General features: G+C 35.2%; 1 protein-coding gene across 10 annotated transcripts in view; it reads right to left on the bottom strand.

The window, feature by feature from the left end:
- SNTG1 (syntrophin gamma 1) overlaps window positions 1-22,433 on the bottom strand; it is an 813,791-nt gene that overhangs the window by 82,504 nt on the left and 708,854 nt on the right. For all 10 annotated transcript variants that reach the window (XM_074318426.1, XM_074318425.1, XM_019712572.2 and 7 more), the window contains 2 exons: window positions 5,906-6,022; window positions 4,683-4,754 (listed from right to left, as the gene is read on the bottom strand). In XM_074318426.1, coding sequence (XP_074174527.1) covers window positions 4,683-4,754; window positions 5,906-6,022 — 189 coding nt within the window. The remainder of the gene's footprint in view (window positions 1-4,682; window positions 4,755-5,905; window positions 6,023-22,433) is intronic.

Here is a 22,433-nt window from a genome sequence, read left to right on the forward strand (position 1 = left end):
TGTTGTTCTGATTGGGTGTTTTCTGCTACCTTATATTCCAAATCACTGATTTGATCCTCTGTTTTATCTAATCTGCTGTTGATTCTTCCTGATGTGTAATTCATTTCCATTATTATACTCTTTATTTCTGACTGGCTTTATTTATGTTTTCTATCTCCATTTTTTTATGTGTCTATCTCTTTGTTGGAATTTTCCCTGAGATCACTGAGCATCCTTATACCCAGTGTTCCAGTGTTGTGAACTCTGCATCTGGTAGTTTGCTTATCTCCACTTTGTTCAGTTCTTTTTCTGGAGCTTTGTTCTGTTCTTTCATTTGGCATGTATTTCTTTGTCTCCTCATTTTTGCTGCTTCTCTGTGTTTGTTTTTATATATTACATAGGACTTCTATGCCTGCCAGAGTTAGTAGAGTGGACTTATGTAGTAGGCATCCTGTGGAGTCCAGTGGTATAGTCTTCCTTGTCAGCAGAGCTGGTCTTCCAGGTTTGTCCCTTGTGTGGGACTTGTGAGCCCTCCTGCTGTTGAGACTTGGTTTCTGCTTGCATATCAATTGGAGAGAGACCCTTAGCCTGCTTGGTTTTGAGGACTGGCCATGACTATAGTAGAGGAGCTGTTTTGTAGGGGCTGGATCAACAAAGCTAGACTCTCTTTAGTGGGGCTCTGGTGCCTGCCCAATCTGTCCTTTGGGTGTCTTTTTTGTGGAAGTGGTTTGTTACTGCTCTGGTATGATATAAAGCTGGCCACCAAATGTGTTGGTTGTAGGGCCTCTTGGGAGGGGCTGTGCTGCAGGCCAAGGTCAACTGCTGCTTGTGCCCTTCCAGGGCCACTTGATATAAGATACAATGTGACCTGCAGCTGGTTTCCACTTTTGTTGGGCTTGGTGGCACCTGGACGATTCTAAATAATAGCTATGCTAAGAAGAAGCTAAGCTGGGAACTGAAGCTGGCTTCCACTAGTGCCAGGCTTGGGGCTGCTTAGCAAGAGGTACAGGGTATGCCACACCAGGTACTGCTTGTTTGTGTATCTTTGAGAGATTTAAGGAAAGTCCCCAGAATGAACCAACTTTGTATGGAAAAGCCATTGGAAGCAGCTTGAGTGGCCCACAAGTTGAGTGTGGTGGTGTCTCACCAACACGGGGCAAACTGTGTTAGCCAGGTTAATGGAGAATCAGATATGGAGGCCACCTCATTTGCATGTCAGGAGGAGGGAACGCTCAATAGTGGAACTATGGATTCTGATAACACTTCTGTGTAGGAGAAAACTGCTGCATCTCCCCTTGCCCTGGATCCAGACAATTCCATTCCTCTGTATGTCCCTGGTACCTCTGAGCTGCTGCCCCAGTACTGGACCTCAGAGCAAGTGAATCTGTCAGAGAATGTGTTCATGCTTAAGAGGAACACCTGGGATTCTAGCGGCCCTCCATCTCACTTAACCAAAATCTCTGCTGGTTTTCACAGCCAGAATTTGTGGAGGCTTTTCTTCCTGGCACCTCAAGCCTGGACCAGGGAGCGTGGTATGGGGCTGAGACCCCTCACTCTTCAGGAGTACCTCCACAGCTGAGATATCCCTCTCAATTTTTAACCACCATATGCGGGCATGGGAAAGCCCATTCCTCATCTCTGCCCTTTCTACCAGTCTCAAAGTGACTTCTTCTGTATGTCCTTAGTTGTATGACTTTTGTTCAACTAAACTTCAGGAGGTTCTAAATGATGGTTTTTCTGTAGTTTAATTGTAATTTTGATGTGTTCATGACAGGAGGCAAGCATAGTGTTTACTTACTCTGCCATTTTGTAGAACTCTCAACAAATATTTATATTATGAATTAATAAAGAAAAATGCATTTACAAATCAATTAATGCATTGCTGATCTTCACAATAGCCTATGTTTTATTAGCCCCATGGTCCAGGTGAAGAAACTGAAGCTTACAGTGCCTAATATAATTGCAAAGGGTAATACCCTAGCTCTTTGTAAACAGTGTATCTCTTTTCAGTGTGCCGCTTTCTCATTCTCATATCTTTCCATTTTATCAATGCTTATACTACCAGAGAAAGGGTCAATATGTTATAACACTTAAAGCACAGATTTCGGGGATAGATTGCAAGATTCAGATCCTTTGCTCCAACGTTAACTAGCTATATGTCCTTGAGATATTTAGTTAAACTTTCTTTGCCTTACTTTTCATATCTGCAAAAAGGGAATAATAATAACTGCCTCATAGTGTTGTATTATGTAAACCCCTTAGAATAATACCTGGCACATACATGTAAGCTATATACAACTAATGATTATTTCTTCATTTTCTCTTTTATTACTTGGTGTAGCTTCATATCAGAAGACAGAGGGTTTTCTCAATTAGTGGCCCCAGGCAAGATGTTCTCTGGTCCAGATCATTAAATTGTGGTTTCAAATTGCTTTACCTGAGGGATCCCTTTCTGGAGACAAAAGTCATCAACACACACAGCTTGCAGAAGACTTCTACCTTACAGTAATAAATGGTTGGTTCTTAGGAGTTGCCCCTTCAAATTTGCTACCCAGATCCAACTGTCTGAGACCCAGCTTCTTGTTAAACCAATTATCCTCCAGGCACTGGTCTGCATGCAGGAGATAATCCATTTAGCACTAAAGCTTATGTCCACTCCTCTGTTCTTGTGCTATATGGAATTGAATGAGAATTCTTGATGGATAATTCTGCATGTCAACTGTGAATCCATGATGCATAGAACTTTGGTGTTTTACTCAGTAATGGTAGGAGTGTTTTCTTATTTATGTATAACAAATAAGAGTAGATTTTTTTTTTTCTGTGTCTGAAAATATTTATCTCCAGGCCTCACTGCCTATGCAAAATTTTCCCAAAGCAACTAATAAGCTAAAGACACATTTTACATTGAAAGATAAATGTGAAGTGCTCTTTGATTTTAATTCGGTCAAAGTGCAAATACAAGGGCACTTCCAGATACTTGTGATAGCATTATAAATTGGTATGGTTTTTCTAGGAAGCAATTTAGATATATAAACCTGACATCTTCAATATATTAAGATATTTTCCACCCAGGAATTCCTAAACTCATAATTTACATTAAAGGAAATAACTTGGAATTACATAAACTCTGTGAGCAAGGTCAATTCTTTGCTATCTATTTTTTGGTATCCCTTTATATTTACTTAACATCTGTGTGATCCTTATAAAAGGTAAGCTCAATGAAAGCAGAGATTTTTCTTTTCCTGCCTTTTCCCCAGCCATATCACAATATTATCTGGTATATAACAAGTACTCAACAATTATCTATTAAATAAATCAAAGAATGTTTGTTGTAATATGTCTGATAAATGGGAAAGTATATAAATCGTAAAATGAAGGATTTAGCTAAATAAATATGACTAAATGATGGGATAGATGAAATCTACCAAAAAATATCATAGTATTTTTGAAAGAATATTAGTTGACATGAAAATTTCAAGACACTTATTTTTACATAAAAAAGTAAATTACAAACAACGTAATCCTAACTTTGCAAAACACATTTTTTTAAGAAAAGAGAAATAAAATAATGAGTACTTATATGGAACCAGATATAATTCATATTGTCTCCTTTAAAATTGTTCCTATTTCAAGTATAATAAACCACAGGGTTTTTAAATGTTCAGACATCTTTTTTTTTTTTTTTTAATAAGAGGTTATAAGGACTACTTAGCTACTTGGACAACAGGAAATAATCTAAGTCTAAATAAAAATATAAAAATGCATGCTGATCAAGAAAATTATACTGATGTATAAAAAAAGTCGTATTAATGTATAAATAAGGAATGGACAAATAAAATTGATTTGTTAGGGTAGTTTCCAGGTTTCTTTCTTTGTCTTTTCTTTCTCTATTTTCCTTCGTTCCTTCCTTCCTTCCTTCGTTCCTTCCTTCCTCCCTCCCTCCCTCCCTTCCTTCCTTCCTTCCTTCCTTCCTTCCTTCCTTCCTTCCTTCCTTCCTTCTCTCCTTCCTTCCTTCCTACTATCCTTCCAACTTCCCTTCCTTCCTTCCTTTTTTCCTCCCTTCCTTTCTTCCTTCTTACCTGTCTTTTTTCTTTTTCTTTCATTCCACTGGGGCTTTTGCTTAAAAAAATTCAACTAGAAAGCTATCTCATTAGCCATTTTTTGTAGTTATTTCAAAAACTAGAATTGAGTATTATCTCCTTTACTTCAGATGCTGGTACACCTTTTAATAGTTGCCAGAGCCAACTTTACTAACAATAAACTCAAGAATATCAGAGTTGTTCTTCCATGGTTAGTCTCACAATAGAATTAAAACCACGCACAGCAATGAACAAGCAATAACGTATATTTTTATTTAGCTCTTATGTTGTTGTAAATATCAGCTTTAATCTAGGATTATTCTGTAGGGAATAAAAATTATGAACAGTTTTGAGGTAATGATATATGTTATATATATAGCCAAAAAATGTATACACATTTTAAGAAAGGAAAAAACTGTATCAAAATACAGATAACAAAAGATGAAACCATGTGTACACATTTTTTTGACACCCCAGGATATATATATGTATTTATTTTCTTTGTATTTATCTTGTATTTTCTTTTATATTCATGCATCATTTATTGTCATGAGCTACGTTTAAGCCCAGAACCACTCTTTGTTGAGAAAAATACACTAAACTTTTACTACATATTGATCATACCTTGAGAATCTTGCACATAATCTCGTAAACTGAAAACGTTTTTTCTGCTCGGGTCCAGTCCCATGTTGTCACCTTGAAAAGATAAGAAACTAATATGCCATTTGTTTTAGAAAGATAGCTTTAATTCCTTTATGTTATTTATATAATATGGTGTATAAGTGAACCACTCACATATGTACTATATAATTTCTCAATTGTGAAGTTACTGTCATAGAGATCCACGTATAATGTTTTAGTTTCCTCTCTTCTAAGCTTGATCACCTCCTTCAGCAAATTTTTATATAACATGCAACAATCTCCACTTGCCTGATTTTTTTATACATTTTAAATAATGTGTGTATTCTCTACAATAAATACTAAGTATTTATATTTCATACATATTTTTTCAGTTTACCTTTATATATATATATATATATATATATATATATATATATATATATATATATGCATATATATGAATACTAGATAGCAACACAGACTTTAACTTTTTTAAAAAAGGCATTATTTTATATTAAGAAGTCATATCAAGATGTGAGCGTTTTATAACACTGTAAATGCATCAAACACTACAGTAAAGTTGTTTCATTTATTTAAGTTTGAAATATATATCCTCTGTCCAGTCATAGAAAGTATTCAGAGTAGTAATATAGTAAAACTTATAAATACAAACGTTTTTTTCCTACCTTCCTGGTGTTCTGAACTTTATGACACAGACATTCAAAACAGCAGCAAGCCAGACTTGATCATTCCAAGACCCTAAGCATTATTACTTGTGCAAGTGAGTGATATAGCATTTGATATTTATAGTCAACAAATATTTATTGAGAATCTACTGTTGTGTAAAGTGCATGTTTCAAAGGCAGGACTTTACATACAACAGATACCCATACATATTTAATACAAAGCCTAAAAACTAGAATATAGGATATCAAAAACATTATTGATTTGATTTAGATAGACATGCCACATAAGCTTATTGTGACTGTTATAAATGCCTAAACAGAAAGGACTTCTAGATTTTTCTGGGGTTATAAAGAAATGTTTAATGCCAGAACATATATCTTTAGCTAAATATATTCAGAAATATTTGGACTGTGTTCTATATTTTTCCTGTATTTTATTTTCTAAATATACTGGTAATATATTATCTGCTATTGTTTAGTTGATATCACTCTGTTGTGATAAGATGAGAAAAATAAAAAATGTTGGACAAAAATACTTACTGGAGGTGCCGGAAACTTGTGAAGACATGAGCCCCTCAGGGCTAGAAATGTTGGAAAGTACACACATTCTTGAAGGGGGTCCTGTTCCCGTGCTTCACACCAGCCCATGTAGACTATCTGCAAGGAAATTGAATATAATTACTGACAAATAAATCTCATATCAGTGTGTTATGTGAATTTTTTCATATCTTGTAGTATTTTAATTCTCATAAAATTATCAAATTAATTGATGCAAACAAGTACATTAACCAGATTTACCTTCAATAAGTGAATGGGAACCACTCATAAGAGTTTACAATATGTTTCTACCAGCACTTATTAAGTTTTTATTTGTTCATGTAATCCATCTTGGCATAAATTATAAATCCCACCCTCAGCCATTCATACTATGAAAATATTTTTTGTAATATAATTCGTTGACTTATACCATCATTTCCCCAATTAGTCACATTTTACTGTCTGGGAATGTGCTCCCAGGATAAAATATTCAAATGGATAAAGGAAATAAGTCAAAGAGAGAAACCCGATGTGATTTCCACTAGTGTGGTGCACCACATCTCTCCTGTGCCTGACAGGGTGGGATGATAACCTTTCTTGTTTTAGTCACTGATCTCAGAGGAATATAGATTTATTAAGCACTATTAATTTGTAAAGTGGCAGTGACATCAACTCTTTTCTTCTAGCTCTTAATTTAGGTGGAACAATTTCCAAAAGAAAATCATGAGATGAACCACCCCTCTAGACATCATTTGACAGTTTTAAAATAAAAAATGTACATAAACATTTATTAAATGAATATTACATATCTGAAAACATATTCATACGTCATTGCATGTATCTTTGACCACAATCTGTGTGGTATTATTTCCTACATCATGTAACTTTGATTTTATGGTTGGCAAAATGTTCTTTCCTGCTCCTACCATGTTTTCCCGAAAATAAGACCTAGCTGGACAATCAGCTCTAATGCGTCTTTTGGAGCAAAAATTAATATAATACCTAGTTTTATTTTACTACAATATAAGACTGGGTAATATAATATAATATAATATAATATAATATAATATAATATAATGTAATATAATATAATATAATATAAATACTGGGTCTTATATTAATTTTAGCTCCAAAAGATGCATTAGAGCTGATTGTCTGGCTAGGTCTTGTGTTCAGGAAACAGTAAACTTTCATTTTTTGTTATGATGACTAGAATATTAATGCACATACACAAGTAAGTTTAACGTATACCTTGTGCTTCTGTTATTACTATGAAAAAAGCATGCCCAAGACACTAGCATATGGAGCAGTCTAGAGAGCCCAAACTATCTCCTGTACCAAAACCCAGCCAGTTATAGCCTAGTGGCTAATGTCAAACAACCAATTCACTTGCAGAGAGAAATAAATACTTATTGTTGTGCTACACCTACTTTTTGGGTTGTTATGCAGCATCACTGTGGTGATAGCTTATTAAAAACAATGAAAAATTTGAAATGTAGAATTGGAATTAGGATATCTGTTTGATTTCAGCCTCATTTCCTTTCCACTATATTATAGTTACTCTCCAAAATAACTATATTGTCCATTATCTCATTATCAGAGTTTGATAATAAGCCTCTAAGAAATACAGACCTTTCTTTAGTAAATTAAGGAATTGTGATTTAAATAAATTATCCTGACAAGAGAATCAAACTTGATATGTTAGAATTGGAATTTGAACCAAGGTCCCTTATTCTTTTAATTATACTATGTAGTCTCTATATCTGCTTTGAAATATATAATACATGGGAGCTATTCAGAACTTCATTGGTTAACAATAACACAATAACAACCAGCTATAATAATTGATTATTTTGTATTGCTTATATGGCTATGTAGATATTTAATTAGATATCATCTTTTTCTTTCTTTTAGAGTAACTTCATTACTCTTTTAAAAAAGTTACTTCATTACTATGTGACCTTCTGAAATTTAGGGATGCATATATGAAAATTATTATTATTAAACATTGACAATCCCAATCATAATCTCAGCAATTCATTCTGTGGATATCCACAAAATGATTCTAAAGTTTATATGGAGAGGCAAAAAGATCCAGAATAGCCAATACAGTAATGAAGATGAACAAATTTGGAGGACTTACACTACTCTACTTCAAATCTTATTGTAAAGCTACATTAAATAAGGCAGTGTGGTATTGGTGAAAGAACAGACAAATGAGTTAATGTTACAGAGTAGAGAGACCAGAAATAGATCCACACAAATATAGTCAACTGATTTTTAACAAAGGAGCAAAGGTAATACAATGCAAAAAAGAAAGCTTTTTCAACAAATGGTGGTGGAAAAACTGGACATTCTCCTTCTAAGAAAAAGAAAGAAAAAAGAAAGGAAAAATCTGGACAGAGACCTTACACGCTTCACAAAAACTAACTCAAAATGGATCACAGCCCTAAATATAAATTCCCAAATATAAAACTTCCAGAAGATAGCATAGGAGAACATCCAGATTTTCTTGGATATGTTGATATTTGGCGTGCAACACCTAAGGCATGAGCTATGAAAGAAATCATTGCTAAGCTAGACGGCATTAAACGTTAAAAAACAAACAAACAAAAACTATGCTCTGCAAGAGACAATATCAGTAGAATGGGAAGATAAGCCACCAATTTGTGAGAAAATATTTGGAAAAGACATTATCTGATAAAGGACTTTTATCCAAAATATACAAAGAACTCTTGCAACTTAAGAATACAAGTACTGTAACTCAATTTAAAAAGTGGGCCAAAGACATTAACAGATACCTCACTAAAAAAAGATATACTGATGACAAATAAACATATGAAAAGATGTTCCACATTTAAGTTATTGGGGAAATGCAAATTGAAAAACAATGAGATACCATTATACATCTATTATAATGGCCAAAATCCAGAACACTGACAACACCAAATGCTGGTGAGGACATGGAGTAATAGGAACTTTAAAACCTTGCTGTGCGAATGCAAAATGGTATAGACACTTTGGAAGACAGTTTGGTGGTTTCTTACAAAACTAAGTATACTTGTACCATACCTTTCAGCAATCATGCTCCTTGGAATAAACCTAAATGAGTTGAAATCTTATGTCTACACAAAAACCTGCACATATATGTTTATAGCCCATTTATTTATAATTTCCAAAACTTGGAAGCACTCAAAATGGTTTGGTAGGTGAATGGATATATACACTCTGTTACATCCAAACAATGGAGTATCATTTACTGATCAAAACAAATGAGCTATCAAACTATGAAAAGACATGGAGGAATCTTAAATGTATATTACTATGAGGTGTGATCAGACAATACGGTGAATGTTTAAATAAAAACAATCATTATAGTAAAAGACACATTGCCATTAATATCCCTCAAAATACTCCCCCTCACTTCGAACACACTTATCCCATCATTTTTACCATTTTTTTGAAGCAGTTCTGGAATTCCTCTTTTGTGAGTGTCTTTAGTTATGCGATCGTGGTTACCTCGATGTCCTAAATCATTTTGCTTTTGGGGAAGAGCCAGAAGTCACACAGTGCCAGATCTGGTGAATAAGGGGGATGAGGACACACAATAATGTTTTTATTTGACAGAAATTGCCATACGGCGGAAGTGATGTGTGACACTGATCATTGTCATGATGGAGGACGATTTGTAGCACACCTTAACACACAATTTCTGTCAATCGTAACTCTCACCCCATTGACTGCACTGAACAAGCTGAAACTTATCACACACTGTTACTAAGGTTCGAGGCACTGCTTCCCATATTGAAGATCCCTGCCTTTCCATTGGATGGCATTCGGCAACAGCATTCACCGTAATTTCTGATTACAACAGAAAGGCTCTGTGTTACACATAGCTCTGATACAACAATTTCTATCAAATAAAAACATTAGTGTGTCCTCATCCATCTTATTCACTGGATCTGGCATCCTGCAACTTCTGGCTCTTCTTCAAAGTCAAAATGACCATGAATGGTAAATGTTTTGGATCGATTCAGGACATTGAGGCAGTCATGATAGCACAACTAAAGACACTAACAAAAGAGGACTTCCAGAACTGCTTCAGAAAGTGGCAATAACAATGGGTAAGTGTGTTCGAAGCGAGGGGTAGTGTTTTGAGGGGGATTAATGGCAATGTATCTTTTACTGTAATATTTTTTATTTGAATATTCACTGTATATTTGATCACACCTCATAAGTAAAGGAAGTCAACCTGAAAAGACTGCATGATCCCAATGATATGTCATTCTGGAAACAGTAGAATTATAACAATAGTAAAAATATCAGTGGTTGCTAGAGGTTGAGTAGAGAAGGATGAATTGGTGAAACACAGGATTCTCAAGATAGTGAAATTATTCTGTATGATACAATACGGAGTATACATGTCATTATACATTATTAAAACCCATAGAATGTACAACACCAAGAGTGAACCATGATGTAAACTATGGAATTTGGATTATAATGACCTCTCAATGTAGGAGCATCAGTTGTGACAAATGTACCATCTGATGGAGGATGTTGGTAATGGAGAAGTCACACAGGCTGTGTATGGGAGGGGGGCAGGAGGTCTATGGGAAATCTCTGTATCGTCCACTCAGTTATGCAGTGAACTGCATAATTCTCAAAACTAAACTAAACTAGTGAACTAAAACTTCTCAAAAAACAAAATGTATTTAAAAGAGGAAAATTATTATTTTAGCATTTATTATATTTTATTATGTAATAAAATATAATAAATTATTATACTTATATTATAATGGAAGGGGAAGTATTTAAGAAGATAGATATTACAATATAGCTTGTAATAACATATGCTTAACAAAAAATAAAACTGAAGCAAAAGGTACATTCTTGCAGCAGAATAATTATAGCACACTAAGTCTTTGCATTTATTAATATAGGTCAACAAGGGTGGGTTTAACTTTTCTTAGCTAAAGTGAAATCAGACAGAACACTTAATCTGATCTCCTGTGATAGTGTGGTCCTTGGTCCATCAGCATAAGTATCATCTTGGAACTTGCTAGAAATGAAGGTTATTATGCCATATGATTCATATCTACTGAATCAGAACCCTTGAGGTCGGGGCCCAGCACTCTGTGACTTAACAAACCCTCCAGCTGATGCTGGTGCTGCCTAAACTTTGAGCATACTTATCCTGAAACTAGGGAGTAGACTATCTAATTGTGTTATACTCCCAACAACTGGTAAGTTTGTGTATTATTGAGAACAGTGTTTTCTACTTATGATAGAAGAAACCACTGCAAAAGTATTTTAGTTCTTGAAAGAGAAAAAGAAATGTTGAGTTCTTCATAAACAGGGTATTTCCAAATACAACAATGGTCGACCAGCTTGTTGAAGACAAATTCTACTTCCTGGGACAACTAGAATAAAGTAGGCAACCATTTTAAAAGGAGGATTGTCATGCAGGGTGACAGGAGGGGTCTCTGCTCTCGCTCCCCACACAAGAACGCAGGATGTGGTGAGGCCCAAAAGGAGCACCCACGAAGCCATAGGTAGTGGAGTCATAGCATTATAGTCTCACTGGATTCACACGATGTGTGACCTGCTGTCCGCTTTTCTGCCAACCAACCGACTCCCCTCCACTCGATTCCCCAGGGCAGCCAGGGAAGTTATATTAGTGGCCAGTTGGCTAACCAGCTACAGCTGATGGCCAACTAGCCACAGTTGACAGCCATCTACTACCCGAGCCAGCACCCCTCCACGTGAGGACGAGAGCCTGGAAACTGCTCTCTGGGGCTCTGTCCCCACAGGATAAAAAACATTTTAGAAAGTATCGCTATGTTACCAAGGTATAAAGACTTAAGCAGTCCAGCTCCTAGTGAAAAATAAAGTGTAGAGATATGAGTCACCTTCAATTCTAGTCCCTCATGACATTCATCCTTTGTAAACTAGCTGTGGAGGGGCTGAAACAATGGACCTCAGCCTATTCAAAGTTTGATGTAATATGTTGGATTTCAGAGCATTCCAAGAAAAAAGTCCAGCAGAATACAACATAGGAGTAAAAACAAATGAGTAATAGGCTAGACCTCCTAAAGACTGGCGCTTATTGTATAAGCACTCAGTCCTGATTGTGACTAGGTAAATTGTAATTCTGATTTTATTTTGCCAGAATGAAAATAAATTCTCTCTGGAGGAAGGTGACATCATTCAGAGCCTCAAATTATGTCTATATAGATTTTTTTTTTTGCAGTGTCTACTCAACTAATATTTAGAAGTCATATAAGGAGACAAAAATAAATATAATTAGGAAAAACAGGAGATAAAACAGACAATAGGGGTAAAATAACACACACATAGGAAATTCAGATTTTGGAAGTATCAGACCCATATTTTAAAACTGATGTTATGCTCAATATATGTTCAAAATATAGATGACTAGTTTACAAATTATAGCAAATAGCTGGAAATTGCAAAATAATAAAACACATATCTAGAAATAAAAATATTAGAATAACTGTAACTGCACCTCAATATAATGATTTGCCAGAAGTTTATATACACCTGAAAAGAGGAGCACAGAATTAAATGAATTTAATAGTCACTGTATATAAAAGAAACATCACAGTCAGTTGCATTTCTATACTGAAAAGACCATTTTCTACCTTTTGATGTGCATGTGAATTTGCACTTGTGCACTTGTACGTGTGTGTACAAAGATAATTAGCAGAACTTTAAATGCTACAACTAAAACCAACTGGGAGTAACAGCTCTTTCTCAAGGCCAAAGCAATCTAAAATGTCTACAGAAGTCGAGAAGATAAAAAAAAATTAAATTATTTATTATGGAGTTCTGGTTTAGTGGTACCCTCGTCTCACAGCACTCCTCACCTTGCAGAACTTCAAAATTAGCCTCAACTTCCTAAATCAAAGGAGAGATGTAATATCTCCTAAATTACAATCATCTTTATGTTCCACCTTGCCCCTTATTCTTTCAGACCATGACATCGACAACTTCTAACAAATTCATGTCTTCCTTGGATAATGTTTCCAGGAGGTTTCTGACAAAACTGTGCCTATACTCATGACAGTATGTGGTCACTGCTGCCACTGTGTAACTCAGTTGTCTTTTCCCACAGTATCCACTCCAGCTGCTTCTTGGAGAAAAGCCTTTCCATGGACCTGTGGGCTTGAGTTCTGGACTGGTTCACCTGCTTTATAATGTGAACATGTCCTTTCTTCCCCTCCCATTGTTCTTTGCATTCAGTGGACACCACTTCCAGAAGCTGAAGCCATTCAACTCAAGTAACAGGACAGACTATGTCTCATCAAAAACGTTTATGTTAGTTGGCATCAAATTCACCCTCCCTGTCAGGCCAGGAGGCCAGCCTGTTTCTGTCTGGCCTCAGAGTAGAAGTCAAAACCACTCCTTCAGTCCTTTCCTCTGTCCAACCCCATTGTAATGTCATTCACTCACTGTTTGATAAATGTTTCATCAGGTGATTTTATTGAGGGGGGACTTTTACAGTACTTCTGTTGTGCTGATTTTTCTCTAAGTCAAATCTTAATAAAATGAATTTGAAAGAGAGCTAAAAATGGAAGAGAAGTTACAAAATATACCCTGAGTGCTCTGGTACAAGCAGGGAGAAGTAATCGTCACATTGTTGATTATGAGTTTACAAATGAACCTTTACCATTTTTATGCCAACTGTAGAAAACCATCCCCTTTCCCTGTTGCCAGCTGCTTCCCTGAAAACCACTGATGAGCCAGCAATTATTGTAGCAGCACAAAGCACCTCAAATAGGGGAGCGTGGCAATTACTTTGATTTGTCACCACAAAGGGTTGGCTATAAAGACTTTTTTCAAGACACTGAAACTAAGCAGCTTGGGACTATGCCAGGGTATTTTAGAGAGTAGCAATCAGGAGAGAAAAATGAGACACCACTGTCAGCACAAAAAAGTAGGTAGACTTGGCAGGAGGGGCTAAATGTGTTAATAAGAAATAGGATGACTGTTTTCTGGCAACAGGTGTCAGAGTTATCTGAGAAACATTGTTTTTCTGAGGTTGGTCACTCTCAGACAAATAAAATTATTCTAGGCCATCTTGATTCACAATTAAAGAGTAGAACAAGATTTTTGTTTTGTTTTATTATGTTTTGTTTTGTTTGGCTAAGAGGCATTTCATAAATAATGACATTGAAAGTTTCTGCATATATAAAGGTAACATTTTCAGATGATTGGTAACCTGAACATCTTTCCTTTTCATATACGCAAAATTTAGAGTAGTTGATTCAAGCCTCTGTTATAAACATTGGTGATATAGCAGTGAACTAAATACACACTGCAATAATATAACTTAGAGTCCAATTTCGAAGATTGAGAATGAAAAGAGAAAAAAATTAAAATATATGTTATATTAAAGAGTAAGAAGTCCTAAGGGAAACAAAGTTTTAAAAAAAAATAGGGAAGGAAAAAGAAAAAGAATTGGGAAGAGTCTGAAACTTTAGGTGAGATTGCATAAGGTCTTATGGAGGGGACATTTGCGTACAGATGTAACAGAACTGATATTTTCCAAATACTATATTTATCTGGAGGAAGAGAATTAAGGTGAAGGGACAAAAAAAGGCAAAGGCTGGAATGTAAGAGCGTGACAGGATGATTGGTAGGACTGTGAAGCTATGACGATTAGAGAAAAATGATTTAGAGATTATAGTGGATCATGAGGTAGATGGAACGTGACCACAGATGTGCACAACTTTGCAGACCACTGTAAGGACTCGGGCTTTTGCTCTGAGTGAGAAGGTCAGTTACTGGAGGGTCTGAGTATAGGAGACACAGAATCTGATTTGTATCTGAACAGCATCACTCAACTGAAAAAGAAATGAGAAAAGAGGCAAGGAGGCCTGTCAGAATGCTTTTGCAGCAATTCAGGCAAAAGACGATGGAGGCTTGAAAAGACTGGCAACAGAGCAGGTTTTAGGAAGCTGTTGGACTCTGAATGTATTTTGAAAATTGAATTTCAACATATGGTGTGAAAGAAAAAAGTGAAGTGAAAGATGATACAAGGGTTTTTGACCTTTACAAACAGAAGAATGCTGATGACCATTATGAAATGGGAAACCTTTGAGAAAATCAGCTTTGGAGGAAAAATCAGGAACTCAGTATTACACATTTTAAGACTATGATCATTTTTGACATAAAGTGGACATACCCATAAAATGTTGTGGAGTTCAAGAGAGTGGTCAAGTCTTATTATGTAGAATCCTGATTTGTCAGTTTAAGATATTTAAAGCCTTGAAACTGGGTAAATGTGTACTGAAGAGAGAAGAGGCCCAAAGATAGTCTTGGAGCAGCAAATGATTTGTGTGGCAGAGAAAAGGAGAAAATACCAGCAAATTTGATGTCATGTGAGATAAGTGAAAAGAGGTTGATCAACTGTATCAAGAAGGTAAATGGGGTCAAATATATGGTGATGGAAGGAGAACTGATTCTGAGTGGTGAACACACAATGTGATATAAGATGACATATTACAGAATTGTACACTTGAAACCTATGTAATTTTACTAACCATTTCACCCCAATGCATTTTAATTTAAAAAACAATGCCGCTGATGACTCCACTACCATGAGGACTGAGAACTGATCATTGATCTAGCAAAACAGTGTTTATTTGTGTCCTTGGAACAAACAGTTATTGAGTTGGGCACAAGGAGGACTCTAACTGGAGACATTAAATATTTAGCCTCTCTGTTAATGAGGTTCACTCTAAAGCAGTGGAGAATGGAGTGGTCATAAGAAACAAATCAGTGGAGAGGAAAACAATGATGTCAAGTTCCCTTGACTCAGGAGCACTATGCCTGAGTGAGCAACAGTGATAGCTAGGAGCTCAAACAATTCATTTAGACAAGAGCAACAGCAGAGCCAGCACAGATGCAGGGAGCTGGACAGATGTGTTCACTTCTCATCTGATTGCTTCAATTTTCCCAGTGAAGCAGGGAGCAAAATTGTCTTTGGAGTCTAAGGATATGGGTGGAGAGTTGAAGAGACAGCAGAAATTCATTTAAAAGAGAAGGAAATAGTGACCTAGGGGAAGATAGAATAATTGCCAAACTAGGAGTCTACTTGAGGTCAGTGATCATGAATCTGAGACATTATCATGACTGTTTATTGTTCATTAGCTATGTTTAGCTATATGAGAACAGTGATATAATGGAAAGAAAGTTTGATTTTATTTGAATTATTTTTTCGCAAGGGAGAATAAGGAGAAAAGCAAGCTGAGGATATATGTGATGGAATGGTAACATTAATTGATCACAGAATTTAAGCTAGGTAAGTGTAATGAATGCAGTAAAATTAAAAAAAAAATGATAGGGGGGGAAAAGTTGAAAATTCCATTAAAATCAGAGTATTATGCAGTTTGGGGTGCTAGAAGGGCCAGGGGAGAAGGATTAGATTTATCATTCTAGCAGAATGTTTGAAATTTAGATTACAGTCACTTTGTAGTTCCTCATAATGACAAGGTGAAGGGAATGACCAAGTGGTGAGGAAGTATGAAGGTCAAAGTGATTGGATAGGAGCAGGTCAGGAAACTGAACGACCAGGACACTTTAGTACATCTTCTTTCATATGGAGATACATATTGAATGAGTAATTATGGAGATATTTATAATGACCCAGGGACTAAAATTGTCACCTAGCTGGGCAGATATCTAAAGATGTCTGGCATAGTGGATAGTAAAAGCACGCGCGTGTGTGAGAGAGAGAGCGAGAGAGAGAGCGAGAGAGAGAGAGAGAGAGAGAGAGAGAATGATGAAAAAAAGATTAGAGGGACAATGTAATGGGAGCAAGCTTAATGGCTATGCCTCTCCAAGATTAATAATATGAAGAGTTAGGGAAAGAAATTAGATACCACTTGAGAGAAGTACAGGACTAAACAACTCTCCACAGGAAAGCCAAGTTTCAGTTAGCCCAGGAAAGTAAGCAACTCAGATTAAAGAGCTAAAATAATAACAAAAAGAACACCTTTAGCTAGACTCATCAAAAGAGAGAGAGAGAGGACCCAAATTAATAACATCACAAATGAAAGAGGAGAGGTGACAACAGACACCACAGAAATACAAAAAAATTTAAGAAAATACTGCAAGCAACTATATACCAACAAATTAGACAATCTGGAAAGAATGGATAATTTTCTACAAGTATACACCCATGTTTCCCTGAAAATAACACCTAGCCAGACAATCAGCTCCACTGCGTCTTTTGGAGCAAAAATTAATATAAAACCCAGTATTATATTATATTATATTATATTATATTATATTATATTATATTATATTATAGGAACTAGTCTTATTTATATATATTATATTATATTATATTATATTATATTATATTATATTATATTATATTATATTAAAGACCTCATTTTATATTATAGTAAATAAGACTGGGTCTTATATTCATTTTTGCTCCAAAGACGCCTTAGAGCTGATTGCCTGGCTAGGTCTTATTTTTGGAGAAACACGGACCCTTTCAAGGCTAACTCAAGAAAAAAACGGAAAACCTGAACAGACTGATTACTACCAGTGAAATTGAATCAGTAATCAACAGGCTCCCAACAAACAAAAGCCCTGGACCAGATGGCTTTACAGGTGAATTTTACAAAACATTCAAAAAAGAACTATCACCTGTTTTCCTCAATCTATTCCAAATAATCCAGAAGGAGGGAGGGCTCCCAAACTCTTTTTATGAGGCCATTATCACCCTGATCCCAAAATCACACAAAGACATTATAAAAATAGAAAACTATAAGCCAATATCCTTAATGAACATAAATACAAAAATGCTCAACAAAATATTCGCAAACAGAATTAAGCAATTATTAAGATCATACACTATGACCAAGTGGGATTCATTCCTGGTATACAAGGTTGATTCAATATCTACAAATCAATTAATGTGATACACCACATTAACAAAATGAAAAATAAAAATCATATGGTTATATCAATAGATGTAGAAAAAGTATTCGACAAAATCCAGGAGCCATTTATGATAAAAAATCTTAAGAAAGCGGGAATAGAGGGATCATATCTCAACATAATAAAGGCCTCATATGATAAACTCACAGCTAAAACATAGTCAAAGGGGAAAAACCTAAAACCATTCCCCTTAAGATCAGGAACAACAAGCTTGACCACTTTCACCACTTTTATTTGACATAGTTCTGGAAGTTCTAGCTACAGCAATCAGATAAGAAAAAGAAATAAAAGACATCCAAACTGGTAAGGAGGAAGTAAAATTGTCAGTATATTTAAACAACATGATACTATATAGAGAGAACCACAAAGACTCCACTAAAACACCATTAAATCTTTTAAATGAATGTAGTAAAGTAGCAGGATATAAAATTAATATTCAAAAACCAGTTGAATTTGTATACACGAATAACAAACTATCTGAAGGAGAAATTAAGAAAACAGTCTCATTTTCAATTGCTTTAAAAACTATAAAATACTTAGGAATATATTTAACCAAAGAAGTAAAAGACCTGTACTCTGAAAATATAAGACATTGAAGAGAGAAATTAAAGAAGATGCAAATAAATGGAAACATGTAAAATGTTCATGGATAGGCTACATTAATATAGTTAAAATGTCCATACTGCCTAAGGCAATATACAGATTCAACGCAATTTCTATCAAACTACCAAGGACATTTTTCACAGAACTAGAATATGTAATCTTAAAATTTATAGGAAACCATAAAAGACCCCAAACATCCACGGCAATCTTGAGAAATAAGGACAAAGTGGGAGGTATCACAATACCTGACATTAAGTGATACTACAAGGCAATAGGAATCAAAATATCATGGTGCTGACATAAAAACAAACCTATAGATCAATGGAACAGAATAGATAGCCCAGAAATAAATCCATGCCTAAATGGTCATTTAAACTATGAGAATAGAAGCAATAATTTACACTGGGGTAAAGACAGTGTATTCAATAAATGGTGTTGGGAATCCTGGACAGAAACATAAAAAAAAAAAAAAAAAAAAAAGAAAGAAAAATGAAGCTGAACCTCCTCTTTACACCATATATAAGAATAAATTCTAAATGGATTAAAGACTTAAATGTAAGATCTGAAAACATAAAACTCCTAGAAGAAAATATAGGGAGTAAATTGGCAAACATTACCCTTAGTAATATTTCTACTGATATATTCCCTCGGGTAAGGGAAATAAGAGAAAAAATAAGCATATGGGATTACATCAAACTGAAAAGTTTTTCAAAGCAAAGGAAACCAGCAATAAAATGAAAAGGCATCCCATTGAATGGGAGAAGATATTTATCAATGATACATCTGATAAAAAGTTAACATCCAAAATTTGTAAAGCAAACTCATTCAACTCAACATCCAAAAAAAAAAAAAGAAAAGAAAAAATACACAATCCAATTAAAAAAATAGGCAGAAGACATGAAGAGACATTTTTCTAGAGGACACACAGATGGGAAACAAACATATGAAAAAATGCTCAACCTCGCTAATCATTAGAGAAATGCAAATAAAAACTATGAGATACTCCCTCACCTCAGTCAGAAAGGCTATCATGAGTAAATGAACAACCAGTGCTGGCAAGGATGTGGAGAAAAGGGATCCCTCATGCACTGCTGGTGGAATTGCAGATTGGTGCAGTCACTATGGAAAGCAGTGTGGAGGTATCTCAAAAAACTGGAAATGGAACTGCCTTGGGACCCAGCAATTCCACTCTTACCTGTCTATCCAGAGAAATCCAAACACTAACTCAAAAATATGTATGCACCCCTATGTTTATTGCAACACTATTCACAATAGCCAAGACATGGAAACAACCATAATGCCCATCGGTAGATGACTGGATTAAGAAACTGTGGTACATGTATACAATGGAGTATTACTCGGCCACAAAGAAGAATGAAATCTTACCATTTGCAGCGATATTGATGGATCTAGAGAACATTATGCTAAGTGAAATAAGTCAGACAGAGAAAGACAAATACCATATGATCTCACTTATATATGGAATCTAAAGAATAAAATAAATGAAAAAACGAATCAGAAACAGTCTCAGAGATATAGAGAAAGAAACTGAGTGTTGCTAGATGGGAGCGGGTAGGGATGAGGGAGAAGGTAGGGATTAGAAAGCACAAATTGATAACCACTGGATTCCCATGGGGATAAGACAGTTTGGGGAATAAAATCAATAAAGCTGTAAAGATTTTGTAGGGTGTCTGATGGACACTTATCTTATTAGGGAGACCACTTCATGGACAGTGTAGTTGCCTGAGCACTGCAGTATATACCTGAAGCTGAAACTGAATAATAATGAATGCCAACTAATATATATATTTTACAGGATGTAGAGCATAGCATAAAGAATAGAGTCAGTGGAACTGTAACATCTATATATGATGTCAGAAGGGTAGTAGATTGGGGAAGGGGGGTTATCACTTTGAGTGGTGTAAATGTCTAAATATTACATTGTTTTGTATACCTGAAACTAATGATAATAACAAAAATATATATATATTTTTTTATTTCTGTGGTGTCTGTTGTCACTTCTTCTCTTTCATTTCTGATTTTATTAATTTGGATCCTCTCTCTCATTTTCTTGGTGACAGGCTACAGGTTTGTCGATTTTGTTTATCTTTTCAAAAAAAACAGCTCTTGGTTTCATTGATCTTTTGTATTTATTTATTTATTTTTTGGCCTCTATTTCATTTATTTCCACTCTGATCTTTATTGTTTCCTTCCTTGTACTCCATTTGCTATTATTTTTCCAGTTCTTTTAGGTGTAAAGATAGACTGTTGATTTGAGATTTTTCTTGTTTCTTTAGGTAGGCCTGCATTGCTATGAATTTCCCTCTTAGAACTGTTTTTGCTGCATCCCAGAGATATTGGGTCATTGTGTTTTCATTTTCATTTGTCTTGGGATATCTTTTGATTTCTTCTTTGATCTCATTGTTGACCCATTCACTTTTTAGGAACATGTTATTCAGCCTCCATGCGTTCGTGTGTTTTCCGATTTTCTTCATGTAATTGATTTCTAGTTTCATAGAACTGTGGTCAGAGAAGACACTTGATATGATTTCAATCTTCTTAAATTTATTGAGACTTGTTTGGTGGCCTAGCATGTGGTCCATCTTGGAAATTGTTCCATGTGCACTTCTGAAGTGTGTATATTTTGCTGCTTTGGAGTGAAATGCTCTAAAAATATCGATGAAATCCAACTGGTCTAATGTGTCATTTAAGGCCACATTTCTGTGTTGATTTTCTGTTTAGAGGATCTGTCTATTGGTGTCAATGGGGTGTTGAAGACCCCTATTATGATAATGTTATTGTCGACCTCTTTCTTTGTGTCAGTCAAAATCTGCTTACTATATTTAAGACCTATTATGTTGAGTGCATAAATCTTTCCTAGGGTTATGTCCTCTGTTGGATTGATCCCTTTATTATTATGTAGTGTCCTTTTTGTCTTTTATTATAGTCTTCATTTTAAAGTTTATTTTGTCCAATATAAGTATTGCTACCCCAGGGTTTTTCTCCTTTCCATTTGCGTGAAATATTTTATTCCATCTCTTTACTTTAACTCTGTGTGTGTCTTTTGATCTGCAGGAGTCTCTTGTATAAAGCTATGCATGGTTCTTTTTTATCTTATCCACTCAGCCACCCTACGTTTTTTGATTGTGACATTTAGTTCATTCACATTTAAAGTGATTATTGATAGCTATACATTTATTGCCATTTTATTATTTGTATTTCTGGTCTTCCTTTGTTAGTTTGTTTTCAATTTATTTTTAACATTTAACATTTCCTACATTGCTGGCTTGGTGGTAATGAATTTCTGTAGCTTATTATTTTCTGGGAACTTCTTTATCTCTCCTTCAATTTTAAATGATGACCTTGCTGGATAGAGCAATATTGATTCTAGGCCTTTATTTTTCATCACTTCAAATATTTCTTGCCACTCCCTTCGGGCCTGCAAAGTTTCTGTAGAGAAGTCAGCTAATAGTCTTATGGGAGTTCCCTTGTAAGGAACCCACTGTATTTCTTTTGCGGCTTTTAGGATTCTTTATTTGTCTTTAATCTTTGCCATTTTAACTATAATGTGTCTTGGTGTGGGCCTGTTTGGATTCATCTTGTTAAGGATTGTCTGTGCTTCCTGGGTTTGTGTGTAATTTTCCTTCACCAGGTTAGGGAAGTTTTGGGTCATTATTTCTTCAAAAAGTGTTTGATCCCTTTCTTCTCTTCTCTTTCTGGTATTCCTATGATGCAAACGTTGTTACACTTGATGTTATCCCACATGTCTCTTATTTTCATTGTTTTTAATTCTTTTTCTTTTTGTTGTTCCAATTGGGTGATTCCTACTATCTTATCTTCTAAATCACTGATTCAATCCTCTGCTTCATCTAATCTACTGGTTATTCCTTCAAGTGGGCTCTTCATTTCGGTTATTGTGTTCTTTATTTCTGACTGGCTATTTTTT

This window comes from Rhinolophus sinicus, linkage group LG14 (genome assembly GCF_036562045.2).
Source record: "Rhinolophus sinicus isolate RSC01 linkage group LG14, ASM3656204v1, whole genome shotgun sequence".
Lineage (NCBI taxonomy): Eukaryota > Metazoa > Chordata > Mammalia > Chiroptera > Rhinolophidae > Rhinolophus > Rhinolophus sinicus.